Genomic DNA, 15,236 nt, shown 5'->3' with positions numbered 1-15,236 from the left:
ACTGTGCCAGGCAAGTGCAGAGTCCCAGCTCTTATTACTTCTGGTACAAGAGACGGATGTGCCAGTGATCTGTGAGTAGATTACGCTCAGTAGTATACACCTACAGTGAAGAGCAGGAGGCGCGAGTGAGCCAGGCCATTTTTTCCAGCACTGACATCAGTACAGGTGTTGGTCCAGGGTACTATAACAGACATTGTGAAAGCTGGCTGAATTGAATGCGGCCCAGCGAGCCTTGAGCCTATATTGGTTACTTCCGGTTTGTCTGTGTGTTGTATCCGGTCACCTGCTTACAGGGCATAATGGGGGCATTACACTGTGTGTGGCCAAGAAAGGGCCCCTGTACTAGGAGAACAATCCGCTTCCTCCCTTCCTGACTTCCATAGTTGGGTCGCTTGTATCTATTACAGGAAACAGAACAGAAACGTTATGATTCTTATAAAGTGGCAACAAAGACCCCAAAAGAGTCTCCGTACTGAAGGGGTTAATGTCCCCTGTGCTCAGTGAGGTGTGTGCACACGCTGCGGAATGCTCTGCAGATAGACCTGTGGTTTATCTGCGGATTACCCTGCGGTTTATCACCTCTACAATGGAGCAAATGGCAAACCGCTGCGGAATCCGCAGAAAGAATTGACATGTCATTTCTTTCTGCGGATTGAAAACCACAGCAAAACCGTGCGGAAAAATGTGCACCGTGTGCACTGCGGTTTTCGTTTTCCATAGGTTATAATGCTACTGTACACCACAGCAGAAACTGCTGTGGTTCTGCAGAGCCAAAACTGCTGCGGATCCACAGCAGAATCCGCAGAGTGTGCATACACCCTAATGGGGAATCTCCAGCACCGACCTCCACCCGCAGAGCCGCACTCCACATAGAGAATAATGGAGCCTCCAGCACCGACCTCCACCCGCAGAGCCGCACTCCACAGAGAATAGCTTAGTTACTCACCGATAACGGTGTTTCTCGGAACCCATGACAGCACCACGGAGAGAGGGGGTCCGCCCATCAAGGACAGGAACCTACAGACAAAAGAGCGGCACCTCTCCTCCGCCCCCAGTTGGTTACAGAGCATCAGAGGGTCTCCCGGTTAGTTAATAACAAAAGTATATACATAACATTATAATTTGCATACTTATAGAGAAACCTCGTGACTAAGAACACACTCTACACACATTAAATCGTGCTCACCGCACACGTGAAAAAAAGGGGGGGAATTAAGCGGGTGCTGTCATGGGTTCCGAGAAACACCGTTATCGGTGAGTAACTAAGCTATTCTCCCTCACCCATGACAGCACCACGGAGAGAATTTCAGAGATTGGTAGCTTAGGGAGGGACCACCGCCTGAAGGACCCTTCTCCCGAAGGTCAGGTCAGACGCAGAGGCTAGATCTAGGCGATAGTGTTTGAAAAAGGTAGAAGGTGTTGACCAGGTGGCCGCCTTACAGATCTGTTCTATCGATACCTCTGATCTTTCTGCCCATGAGGTCGCCATTGCTCTTGTAGAGTGGGCTTTTAGACCCTCCGGGATGGTATTCCCGCTGCATGAGTATGCCAGGGCAATCGCGTCTCTTATCCATCTTGCCAGGGTACTTTTGGACGCCCCGAGCCCCTTACGAGGTCCCTGGAAACACACAAAGAGAGATCCTTCCTTCCTACATCCCTTGGTGGCCTCTAGGTAATGCACTAAGCACCTCTTCACATCTAATGTGTGAAATTTCTCCTCTCCTCTATTCGTAGGGTTTGGGCAGAAGGAAGGAAGGACTACCTCCTGTGATCTATGGAAGTGTGTTGCTACCTTGGGCAAATATGCAGGGTCAGGTTTCAATATAATTCTATCCTCCATAATTTTAATGAATGGGGGTATTGCCGATAAGGCTTGAATGTCACTTACTCTGCGGGCCGATGTTAGGGCCACTAGCAGTATCGTTTTTAATGATAGGGTCTTTAGTGGAGCTGACTGAATAGGCTCGAATGGGGGTCCTGTTAGGGCTGACAACACTAAGTTCAGATCCCATGATGGTACTTTCTGGGTAGCTATTGGTCTAGACCTGGCTGCGGCCCTCATAAACCGTGCCACCCAAGGGTCGCTCGCTACCTCCTGATTATAGAGGGCGCCCAGGGCCGCTACCTGTACCCTCAGTGTGTTAGTCGCTAGTCCCTGTTCTAACCCTCTTTGGAGGAATTCCAGGATTTTATCCATTTGTATTCCATCCTGAACCTTTGCCCCCGAACTGGATAGGAATTTTCTCCAGGTTCTACCATAGGCTTTGATTGTAACTGGTTTTCTACTTTTTTGTAACGTGGAAATTAGATTTTCTGAAAATCCTTTCCCCCTCAGCAGTGACCTTTCAAATTCCATGCTGTTAAATGGAGGTTCACTGCTTGGGGGTGTAGCACAGGGCCCTGTGATAGAAGGTCGGGGAGATCTGGTAGAACCCAGGGGTCGGTTACTGACATTATTCTGAGCCATGAAAACCATGTTCTTTTTGGCCAGAAAGGGGCTATAAGTATTACCCGAGCCCCCTCTTCCCTGACTTTCCTTATCACCGCCGGAAGGAGAATGGTCGGTGGGAAGGCATACAGTAAACCCCGTGTCCATGGGAGCATAAATGCGTCCAGGGTGTGAGGATTCCCTTTGGGATTCAGAGAACAGAATATTTCCACTTTTTTGTTTTTGTGGTCTGCAAATAAGTCTATGTCTGGGGTTCCCCACATTTCCACAATCTTCTGAAAAACGGACTGATTTAGAGTCCACTCCCCCTGATGTAGTTGGGTACGGCTCAGAAAGTCTGCCGTTTGGTTCTCTACTCCCCGTATATGTAGCGCCGATAGGGACAGTAAGTTTTTCTCTGCCAACCCGAATATCTCGAAGGATGCCTCCATTAACGTTCTGGACCTGGTTCCCCCCTGGTGGTTTATATAGGCCACTGTTACTCGGTTGTCCGAGAATATCCGGACATGATGGCCTTTTAATGCTGGCAAAAAGTGACTCAAGGCATAATTTACTGCTAGCAGTTCTTTTTGATTCGAGGAGGCTTTTAGTTCTTGACTTCTCCATCCCCCTTGAGCCACGCTGATGCCCATGTGTGCTCCCCAACCCACAGGACTGGCGTCGGTGGTAATTACATGTGTGATTTTGGCCTCCCAGGGGATCCCTTTGGACAAGTTGTTTTTGTCCTCCCACCAGGCTAGGGAAAGAATAGTTTTTGAACCTAGCGTAATATGATGTTCCAAGCGGTCTCCTAAGGTCCGCTGGTTGGTCAGGATATCCCATTGCAGATCCCTCATATGTATTTGTGCCCACTGGACCGCCGGCAAGCATGCAGAGAGGGACCCTAACAGGGACATTGCTCGTCTTAGTGTCATAGAGGGGTTTTGCCTCGCTTTTTGTACTATATGAATAATTCTGTCCCTTTTGTGATCTGGCAAGTAACATACTTGGATGTTTGAATCCAGTGTCAGGCCTAGGAACTCCTGGACTCTCTTTGGTTCCAGCCTTGACTTTTTCAGGTTCAGAAGCCACCCGAGGTTTTTTAGAGTGCTCATCACTCGGTCCCTCTGTTCTGTGCATTTCTGGCCTGAGTTGCTCGCTATTAAAAAGTCGTCCAAATAAGGCACTATCAGAACATCCTGTTCTCTTATGTGAGCCATCATCTCTGCCACCAATTTCGTAAAGACCCGTGGAGCCACTGAGATCCCAAATGGCAGGGCCTTGTATTGGAATTCTCTTATTTCTCCTGCTATCGAGACTGCTAGCCTGAGGTATTGCCTGGATTCTTTGTGAATAGGGACATGGTAGTAGGCATCGCTGAGGTCTAGGACCACCATAAAACATTGCGGAAAGAGAATTTTGATGGTCGATTTGATCGATTCCATCTTGAATTTTTCGTTCTTGATATAGCAATTCAGTTTTTTTAAATTTATGATGGTGCGGAAGGTGCCGTCTGGTTTGGTTACCAGGAAGAGAGGCGAGTAGAACCCCCTGCCTCTCTCCTGTGGGGGAACCTCCTGTAGGACTTTTTTGTCCAACATACTCAGAACCTCCCTTTCGAGGGCGTCCTGTTCGTTTTTTGACGACCTTATCAGGGTAATTATGTATTTTTGCGGCGGGAGAGAATAAAAGTTTATCCTTAATCCCGATCTTACAAGATTTATCAGCCAGGGATTGTTGGATATTTTCTCCCAGGCTGGGAGGAAAAACCTTAGTCTCCCTCCCACCCTGGGCCCACAGTCACTTGGCGGGTTTTTTATCCCGGGACGAGTTACCGAAGATGAACCCCCTGTCCCTTCTTCTGTCTTACCATTTTTGGTCTCTCGGGGGTCTCCTCTGGAAGAACTTTCTGTTCCGAAAGGACCGTTTAAAGCCTGTGGCGGTCACAGGTCCTAAGTTTGGGAAGCCTTTCTTTTTGTCACCCGCCTTTTCGAGGATGTCATCCAAGGTTTCCCCGAAGAGGAATTTTCCTTCACAGGGAATGGCGCATAATTTTATTTTTGTCTGGAGATCCCCAGGCCAACATTTTAACCATAAAGCTCGTCTAGCTGCATTCGACAAGGCTGCTGTTTTAGATGACAATCTTATCGAATCAGCCGAAGAGTCGGCCAGGTAGGCTGCCGCCCCTCTTATCATTGGCAAGGATTCCAGGATTTTATCTCTGGGAACCCCTTCCCTTATCTGTCTCTCCAATTGGTCTATCCATACCATAAGAGCTCTGGAGGTACAGGTTGCCCCTACCGCCGGCCTGATGTTTCCCCCTGCTGATTCCCAGGTGCCCTTAAGTAGGGTATCCGCTTTTTTATCCAACGGGTCTTTCAGGGTACCCATATCTTCAAAGGGGAGTGCAAACTTTCTTGAAGCTTTGGCTATCGCCACATCTAGTTTGGGGGCCTTATCCCATGATGTGGATGCTTCCTCCTCAAATGGGTACTTCCTTTTGATGGAAGGAACTGTGGAGCTTTTCCTATCCGGTTTTTCCCATTCTTTATCTATGAGGCCTTGGACGTTCTTATTTAACGGAAATACCTTCCGTTTTTTTTGACTCAGTCCCCCGAACATAATGTCCTGGACTGATCTATCAGTCCGGGGTTCTTCCACCCCCATAGTGGATCTTACCGCCTTTACTAAGGCATCCACTTCGTCCAGGGGGAAACAATGACGACCTTCCGTCTCCTCATCGGAGGATGACGAGTCGGTATTTACAGTATGGGAGGTGACTTCCCCTGACGATAAGCTGTCAGATTGGGAGTCTATCACCACGTCCCCCTTCCTTCCCTTCCTTTCCCGTTTTCTGGATGAAAGGGCACTCTGAATTTCTGCGCGGATTACCGCCCTTAGGTCTGCGGCATGATCCGGGGTTTCACCGCCGAGGACCTCCTGTATACAGGAGTCACACAATTTTTTCTCCCAGGGCGTTGGTAATGGTTTCCCACAGGTGGGGCATTCCCTGTTCTTGGTCTTTTCTTTCTTCTTTCCCTGATAAGGGAAAGAAGTCTATTACAATGGGGAACATTCACGAAGATCCACTTACCCCTCATGCGCGGTTGCAGGTACCGGTTCTGGAAGTGGATCCAAATCCCTCACTGGGCGATCCACGGCAGGTGACTTGCTCCTTGCAGTAGACTGTTGCGTGGAGTGGCTGCTGGACCTGCTCCCCCGTCCGTCTTTATCCTTTTGGCGGCGCTGGTGATGCTGCCTTTGTTGCTGCTGCTGCTGCTGCTTAGGCTGCTGTAGCTGGTCGCTATCCATCGCGCCTGAACGCTTCCAGCTCTGAGGCTGCTTTAGCGTTCCCAATTTGAATAAGCCGCCCTGGCGTCACCTGTCTTCCCGGCCTGCACCGCTCTTCCCCCGGGGAGTGCGTACTGCGCATGTGCCGACCGCGGGGACCCGGAAGTTCCTCATTCTACTTCCGGGGCAGCGCCATCTTGGTACACCTGTGTACCCAGCGCTGCCCCTATCCGGCGTCCCTCGGCCCCTACTCCTCCCGGAGCGGCGGCCCGGTCCTCCCCGCCCGCTCACCCTGGACAGCCCCTCAGCTGCAGCGGTGGCGGCTTCGGCAACCGACCCCGCCGCGACAGGGGCCTTCCCGCTGTCTGACCGCGGACGGGGCGGTCCCGGATCTTCAACTCCCGGTAAGCGCTGCGCTCTTGCTGCCGTGGTTCACCCGTCAAGGACAGGAACCCAACTGGGGGCGGAGGAGAGGTGCCGCTCTTTTGTCTGTAGGTTCCTGTCCTTGATGGGCGGACCCCCTCTCTCCGTGGTGCTGTCATGGGTGAGGGAGAATAATGGAGCCTCCAGCACCGACCTCCACCCGCACTCCACATAGAGAATAATGGAGCCTCCAGCACCGACCTCCACCCGCAGAGCTGCACTCCACATAGAGAATAATGGAGCCTCCAGCACCGACCTCCACCCGCAGAGCCGCACTCCACATAGAGAATAATGGAGCCTCCAGCACCGACCTCCACCCGCAGAGCCGCACTCCACATAGAGAATAATGGAGCCTCCAGCACCGACCTCCACCCGCAGAGCCGCACTCCACATAGAGAATAATGGTGCCTCCAGCACCGACCTCCACCCGCAGAGCCGCACTCCACATAGAGAATAATGGAGCCTCCGGCACCAACCTCCACCCGCAGAGCCGCACTCCACATAGAGAATAATGGAGCCTCCGGCACCGACCTCCACCCGCAGAGCCGCACTCCACATAGAGAATAATGGAGCCTCCGGCACCGACCTCCACCCGCAGAGCCGCACTCCACATAGAGAATAATGGAGCCTCCAGCACTTACCTCCACCCGCAGAGCCACACTCCACATAGAGAATAATGGAGCCTCCAGCACCTACCTCCACCCGCAGAGCCTCACTCCACATAGAGAATAATGGAGCCTCCGGCACCGACCTCCACCCGCAGAGCCGCACTCCACATAGAGAATAATGGAGCCTCCAGCACTTACCTCCACCCGCAGAGCCACACTCCACATAGAGAATAATGGAGCCTCCAGCACCTACCTCCACCCGCAGAGCCTCACTCCACATAGAGAATAATGGAGCCTCCAGCACCGACCTCCACCCGCAGAGCCGCACTCCACATAGAGAATAATGGAGCCTCCAGCACCGACCTCCACCCGCAGAGCCACACTCCACATAGAGAATAATGGAGCCTCCGGCACCGACCTCCACCCGCAGAGCCGCACTCCACATAGAGAATAATGGAGCCTCCAGCACCTACCTCCACCCGCAGAGCCGCACTCCACATAGAGAATAATGGAGCCTCCAGCACCGACCTCCACCCGCAGAGCCGCACTCCACATAGAGAATAATGGAGCCTCCAGCACCGACCTCCACCCGCAGAGCCACACTCCACATAGAGAATAATGGAGCCTCCAGCACCGACCTCCACCCGCAGAGCCGCACTCCACATAGAGAATAATGGAGCCTCCAGCACCTACCTCCACCCGCAGAGCCGCACTCCACATAGAGAATAATGGAGCCTCCAGCACCGACCTCCACCCGCAGGGCCGCACTCCACATAGAGAATAATGGAGCCTCCAGCACCGACCTCCACCCGCAGAGCCACACTCCACATAGAGAATAATGGAGCCTCCAGCACCTACCTCCACCCGCAGAGCCTCACTCCACATAGAGAATAATGGAGCCTCCGGCACCGACCTCCACCCGCAGAGCCGCACTCCACATAGAGAATAATGGAGCCTCCAGCACTTACCTCCACCCGCAGAGCCACACTCCACATAGAGAATAATGGAGCCTCCAGCACCTACCTCCACCCGCAGAGCCTCACTCCACATAGAGAATAATGGAGCCTCCAGCACCGACCTCCACCCGCAGAGCCGCACTCCACATAGAGAATAATGGAGCCTCCAGCACCGACCTCCACCCGCAGAGCCACACTCCACATAGAGAATAATGGAGCCTCCGGCACCGACCTCCACCCGCAGAGCCGCACTCCACATAGAGAATAATGGAGCCTCCAGCACTTACCTCCACCCGCAGAGCCACACTCCACATAGAGAATAATGGAGCCTCCAGCACCTACCTCCACCCGCAGAGCCTCACTCCACATAGAGAATAATGGAGCCTCCAGCACCGACCTCCACCCGCAGAGCCGCACTCCACATAGAGAATAATGGAGCCTCCAGCACCGACCTCCACCCGCAGAGCCACACTCCACATAGAGAATAATGGAGCCTCCGGCACCGACCTCCACCCGCAGAGCCGCACTCCACATAGAGAATAATGGAGCCTCCAGCACCTACCTCCACCCGCAGAGCCGCACTCCACATAGAGAATAATGGAGCCTCCAGCACCGACCTCCACCCGCAGAGCCGCACTCCACATAGAGAATAATGGAGCCTCCAGCACCGACCTCCACCCGCAGAGCCACACTCCACATAGAGAATAATGGAGCCTCCAGCACCGACCTCCACCCGCAGAGCCGCACTCCACATAGAGAATAATGGAGCCTCCAGCACCTACCTCCACCCGCAGAGCCGCACTCCACATAGAGAATAATGGAGCCTCCAGCACCGACCTCCACCCGCAGGGCCGCACTCCACATAGAGAATAATGGAGCCTCCAGCACCGACCTCCACCCGCAGAGCCACACTCCACATAGAGAATAATGGAGCCTCCAGCACCGACCTCCACCCGCAGAGCCGCACTCCACATAGAGAATAATGGAGCCTCCAGCACCTACCTCCACCCGCAGAGCCGCACTCCACACAGAGAATAATGGAGCCTCCAGCACCGACCTCCACCCGCAGAGCCGCACTCCACATAGAGAATAATGGAGCCTCCAGCACCTACCTCCACCCGCAGAACCGCACTCCACATAGAGAATAATGGAGCCTCCAGCACCGACCTCCACCCGCAGAGCCGCACTCCACATATATGGCTGCTCTGTGCGCACAGGACCTGTGATGAGGTCACAGGAGGGGAGGAGTCAGGGGTCACATGATCAGGAGCCTCAGTGTGTGCAGGACTCTGCTGTGCTGGTTGTCATGGTGTTGGATGAGGGGAAGTTTATGTGTGGGGTCAGGAGGGGTTTACAGGGTGGATGTAGCGAAGCAGTGTGTGTACGAGGTGTACGGAGCGGAGTCACGTATACACGAACTGTTCGGAGCGGATCCTCTTGTGTACGGGGTGTACGGAGCGGAGCCATGTGTGTACTGTTAGAATCTGTTTAGTTTGTGGCTATCCGCCATTTTCTTGTGGTGTTCTGGCTAATGATCTTTTTCCTAGGGTGCTGGGTTTGTCTTGGGTCAGGTGATTGTATCACTCTTCATTTCCCAGACACTGTCTCCCATTCCTTGCTGGACACCAGTGTTAATCCGCTTGAGTTCTGGCTTAATGCTTTGCCTTCTGTGTGTGTAATTTGTGCAGTGCTGGGACCTCTGGTTCCGCTAGTCATTGTTTCTGTATTCCGTTGGTTTCTGCAGCCTTCTCTGTGCTATCTATTAGGAGATCACCTGTTTTTGTGCCCAGTCTTTAGATCTTTCAGGGACCCCCTTCTCCCTATCTATAGCTCTTCACTTGAGAATAACCTAGGATCGTCGGTGGGTCTATTCACAAGGAATGGGTCGCCCACTCCATCGTAGGGTATAAGCCTAGTCATAGTGTTAGGAACGGCGGAACGCACTAAATAAATAAAGTGCGTTCGCCGCTCTGGGTTCACCGTGCAGTAGGTGTTAAAACCGCTGCTAAACAATGGCAGACACGCTATATGGCGGTATAATGCGCTCTGGTTCAACATCACCCGATGTGCGCAGAGCGGACTCTGTTAACTCACAGAGGCGCTGTAACATAAACAAACACCGAGCCTGTTAGACTCACAAGTCTCAGACAAATTGCACGCACAGTATCAGGTCACAGGACACTGTTCCAAGACAGGGGACGGTGTCCATCTAGACCTACTGTGTGTGCGGCATCGCTGCTGCGGACGCCAGTAAGTGCTGCTACATGCAGCGCGGCGGCAGACACAGTCGCTAAGCGATGGTGCCTTGAGAGATGTGACACCACCGGACGCTAGTGTAGAGGTGCGGTGTGCACAGTGGTCTATGGCTTGCCACTGACTGGCGCGGACTCTAACTATAGTTCCCTATCCACATGTGTAATATCAGAGGGAGGGGAATCTTAATGAGTCAGTCACCAGAATCATACATCCATCACCAGTCACACATCTAGCAAGAAGAGTGTATACTAGCGCATGGCCGAAAGGCCATGCGGCCCTTTTATAGCCATGCGCTGCCGGGACCTTCCAGATCTCTGAGATGGACCAATCAGATCAGGAGAAGGACCTGAGCACGTGACTCCCGACCTCCAATGGGAGATCGTCTCATGAGCATGCTCAGAGGAGCGGCAGAGGGATTTAGCCTGAGGAGTAACTTGCTGCGAAGCAGTATGTGAGGCTCTGGACTCCTGCTGTGTAGCCGCAGGAATCTGACGCCTAACACATAGTGCAGGGTCAGTTTGCCCCTTCTATCCTAGTCCTGTGTTATAGATCCGTAACAGTTTGTCCAGCCCCCCCCCCCCCAAAAAAAAAAAAACCCTCCCGGATTTCTGCAGGATGAACAGCGTTCAAGATCTTGCTCAACGCCTGCAAGGGTTAACGTTGGAAGTTGCCAGCTTACAACAGCACACGAGTAATTGCCCTGGAGTCCGCTCTGAAGAACCTAATGTGGGTTTACCTGAATGTTTTTCTGGTAAACAGCAGGAATTTTTTTAATTGAAAAATGCATGTTTACTTTATTTTTGGCTTAGACCCAGGTCTTCAGGGGCTGAATTACAGCGTGTGGGGATTATTATGTCCTTATTGCGAGGTGAGACACAAGTTTGGGCATTTTCACTGCATCTGGATGACCCTTGTTTGATGTCAGTAGAAGCGTTTTTTTCTGCTATGGTGTTGATATATGACGATCCTGATCGGGTCGCCACAGCAGAGTCAGAACTCAGGAGGCTGAAACGGTTCTAGCGACGCTGAGAGATATCGTATCCAGTTCAGACGATGGTCTGCAGTAGTCAGCTGGAATGATCCAGCACTCAGGAGTCAGTTTTTAGCAGATTTGAATGACAGGGTAAAAGATTTACTCATTGCATATCCTGCACCTGCTACGCTGGAAGCTGCTATGCAGTTAGCTATCCAGGTGGATAGAAGATTGAGAGGTAGGCAGAATGAGGAGAAGGCTTCAATTTTGCTGGACCCTGTCTCTCAGGAGAGCCCCGTTGACTGTGGGGAAACCATGCAACTTGGGGCGATGTCCTCTCGTTCCCAGGAAAGGGAGAGAAGGTTCTCTGAGGGCCTATGCCTTTATTGTGGTAAGGCTGACCATTTTATTAAGCAATGTGAAGGATGCATAAGCAAGGAAAAGAGAAAAAAGAAGGTCAGAGTAACCCTCCCGCTCGTATTGCATTTTTTTGGTCCACAGGAGTTTCTTTTTCTGATAGTTCTACCTGTCGTGGTCATTCTATTGATTTTCAAGTAATGGTGGACTGTGGATCCGCACTTAATTTGATTGATCAACAATTTCTAGAAAAGTATAAGATTGAGTCTGTACCTTATCATCCCCTTTTCCTGTAGTGGCGATTGATAACACTCCGGTAGAGCAAGGGTGCGTTTCTCAAAAGGTCACCGGGTTTCCACTCACTGTGAATATGGAACACCAGGAATCCTTAGATTTGTTTGTACTTGATAAATTGCCTTTTCCAGTTGTCCTGGGGATACCTTGGTTAAAAATGCACAATCCTGTACTGGACTGGCCGTCAAGTAGAATCATAGAATCGTAGAGTAGGAAGGGACCTCTGTTGTGAGTTCATTTTCCCCTTCACTACTGAGGCCAGAGGAACTCCCTCTTCTGGTGAAGAAAGGTAGTGAGCCTGATTGTCAAACACCTGGGGCTGATGATGATGACTGGCTGAGTGGAGTTAATGACTGGATATAAGGCTGCCGACGCCCTTCTGGCCTGCGGGTGATTTCTCTGTGGACTTCTAGGAAACCAGTCTGATTCCTGCTCATCTAAAGCTAAGATTTCTGCTTTGCCTTTTTGCATTAGTGTTTTGTTTTCCTTGCTTTTCTGGATTCTGCCATTCCCTGCTGGGGTGAGCTCAATCTCCTTTTGCCTGTTGCTCTGTCTTCAGAATATTCCTGAGTACTGACATAGCCTTTTTGAAGCCTAGCGTCTTCAGGGCCTTTTTTTACTGTCAGTTTGTTGGCTCTTATTTTCATAGGGTTTTTTCATGGATTGCAGACAGCAGCCTTCCTGTCCTTTCCTATCTAAGCTAGCTTGGGCCCCATCTTTGCTCAGTCTATCTTTCTGTCTGTGTTTTGTTCTTTCTTCTTGATTCACTGTCATTATATGTGGGGGGCTGCCTTTTGCTTTGGGGTCTGCTCTGGGGCAGTTTAGATTTCCCTTTCTGTCTTTAGGCTATGTAGTCCTCCGGCTGTGATCGAGGGGCCTAGGGCATCGTAGGAGCCCCCCACGGCTACTGCTAGTTGTGTTGATAGGTTCAGGGGTCTGCAATCCGATAGCTGCCAACTTCTCTGGTTTTCTGGACTTAGCTAGCATTTCTATTTTTGCCTCCTACGGTGACTCAATCATAACAGAATCACCCGCCATACCGCAGATCCTAGGGTACTCAATTGCAGGAAAGAATTGTATAAAAAAAAAAAAAAAAAAAAAGTGTGTATATTTTTTCCTCTATATCTCTGAGGCCGTAGGGGGAATTTTTTTTCTCTCAATGGAGATAAAGCAATTGTCTGATCGTGTGGAGCAGCTCACTGCGGAAGTGCGGGGAATTTCCGCCTACCTTGCTCATTCACATGCTGCTGAACCAAAGATTCCTACACCTGATGTATTTTTTGGGGATCGGTCTAAATTTTTGAATTTCAAAAATAATTGTAAATTATTTTTTGCCTTGAAGCCTAACTCGTCAGGGAGCTCCGTGCAGCAGGTTAAAATTGTCATCTCTTTGCTGCGTGGCGATCCCCAGGATTGGGCGTTTTCTTTGAAACCAGATGATCCTATTCTGACTAATGTGAACGCATTTTTTCAGGCCTTGGGGTTGTTATATGACGAACCTAATGCCATTGATCAGGCTGAAAAGACCCTGCTGGCATTGAACCAGGGTCGTGATTCTGCAGAATTGTAATGTCAAAAATTCCGAAAGTGGGCAGTACTTACTACCTGGAATGATAATGCCTTGGCTGCTCTCTTTCGGAAGGGGTTGTCAGAAGCCGTAAAAGATACTATGGTGGGATTTCCTGTTCCCTCTGGTCTTGACGATTCTATGTCTTTAGCCATTCAGGTTGATCGGCGTTTGCGCAAACGCAGAGCTGCACGAGAGGTGTTGCCACCTGTTGAACAGATGTCTGAACCTATGCAATGTGATAGAGTTTTTTCCAGAGAGCAGCGTCAGGAGTTCAGAAGGCGTAATAAGTTGTGTTTTTTCTGTGGAGATGCCTCACATATTATTTCTGTCTGTCCTAAACGCGAGAAACGCCTTGCACACACGTTTTCTGTTGGTGGTGTTCAACCTAAGTTTCTTCTGGCTATTACTCTGATCTGCTCCCTGTCCACATTTTCCGCCAAGGCTTTTGTGGATTCGGGAGCAGCTCTAAACCTAATGGACTTGGATTTTGCTAAACGTTGTGGATTTCCGATGACACCTCTGCAGACGCCTATCCCTTTGAGGGGGATTGATGCTACTCCTTTGGCTAAAAATAAACCTCAGTTTTGGACCCAGGTGGTAATGCGGGTCGCCCCAGACCATCAAGAAAATTGCAGGTTTTTGGTGTTACATAATCTGCATGATACTATTGTTCTGGGGATTCCCTGGTTACAAATTCATAATCCAGTTTTGTATTGGAAATCTGTGTCTGTGGTGAGTTGGGGTTGTCGGTGTGCCTTTAGTGAGGCTCCGGTGTTTTCTACCTCTCCTCAGCCGCATGATGTTCCTGATTATTTGGCGGACTTTTATGATGTATTTAGTGAGAATGAGTCTGCGTCTCTGCCTCCTCATAGGAGTTATGACTGTGCAATTGAACTGAGCCCGGGGTGTAAATTTCCCAAGGGTCGGCTCTTCAATTTATCTGTACCCGAGCACGAGGCTATGCGATCCTATATTAAGGAGGCGTTGGAGAAGGGTCATATTAGACCATCCTCGTCACCCTTAGGTGCCGGTTTTTTTTTTGTAGCCAAAAAGGATGGATCATTAAGACCTTGTATTGATTATCGTGCTCTCAACAAAATTACTGTTAAATATCAGTATCCGTTACCCCTTATTTCTGATCTATTCTCCAGAGTTAAAGGTGCTTGCTGGTTTACCAAGCTTGACCTCAGGGGGCGTATAATCTTATTCGCATTAAGCATGGGGATGAATGGAAGACGGCGTTTAATACTCCGGAGGGACATTTTGAGTACCTGGTGATGCCTTTTGGGCTCACTAATGCCCCTTCTGTCTTCCAGTGCTTCATGAACGATATTTTCCGAGATTTTGTCGATAAATTTTTGATTATATATCTGGATGATATTTTGATCTTCTCCAAGGATTGGGATTCTCATGTGGAACATATTCGGACTGTGTTCCGGATCTTGAGGGAGAATTCCCTGTATGTCAAAGGATCTAAATGCCTTTTTGGAGTACAGAGGATTTCTTTTTTGGGATTTATTTTGTCCCCGTCAACTATTGAAATGGACCCGGCCAAGGTACAGGCCATTTACGATTGGGTTCAGCCCACTTCTTTGAAGGCCCTCCAGAAGTTTTTGGGTTTTGCTAATTTTTATCGGAAATTTATAGCAAAATTTTCTAGTATTGCCAAGCCATTGACTGATTTGACTAAGAAGGGTGCTGATGTGTTAAATTGGTCTCCGGAGGCTGTTTCTTCCTTTCAGGAGCTGAAGCGAAGATTCACCTCCTCCCCGGTTTTGCGGCAACCTGATGTCTCACTTCCGTTCCAGGTAGAGGTGGATGCTTCTGAGATTGGTGCAGGAGCTGTTTTGTCCCAAAAGGATCCTGTAACATCTAAAATGAATCCCTGTGCTTTCTTTTCCCGAAAGTTCTCTCCATCTGAACGTAACTATGATGTGGGGAATCGGGAACTGTTAGCCATGAAATGGGCATTTGAGGAGTGGAGACATTGGTTGGAGGGAGCTAAGCATCAAGTCGTGGTCCTCACTGACCACAAGAATTTGATTTACCTAGAATCGGCTAAGCGCTTGAACCCTAGACA

General features: G+C 50.3%; 1 protein-coding gene across 3 annotated transcripts in view; it reads right to left on the bottom strand.

Moving 5' to 3' along the window:
• LOC141094144 (uncharacterized) overlaps positions 1-8,931 on the bottom strand; it is a 57,568-nt gene extending 48,637 nt beyond the window's left edge. For all 3 annotated transcript variants that reach the window (XM_073579886.1, XM_073579887.1, XM_073579888.1), the window contains exon 1: positions 8,819-8,931. In XM_073579886.1, the coding sequence (XP_073435987.1) occupies positions 8,819-8,845 (27 nt within the window). In that variant the 5' untranslated portion in view covers positions 8,846-8,931. The remainder of the gene's footprint in view (positions 1-8,818) is intronic.
• Between the last annotated feature and the right edge of the window lie 6,305 nt (positions 8,932-15,236).

This window comes from Dendrobates tinctorius, unplaced genomic scaffold (genome assembly GCF_039654945.1).
Source record: "Dendrobates tinctorius isolate UK_male_01 unplaced genomic scaffold, ASM3965494v1 ptg000063l, whole genome shotgun sequence".
Lineage (NCBI taxonomy): Eukaryota > Metazoa > Chordata > Amphibia > Anura > Dendrobatidae > Dendrobates > Dendrobates tinctorius.
The sequence above is the reverse complement of the archived record's forward strand: the minus strand, read 5'-3'. Positions and strand labels throughout refer to the sequence as shown.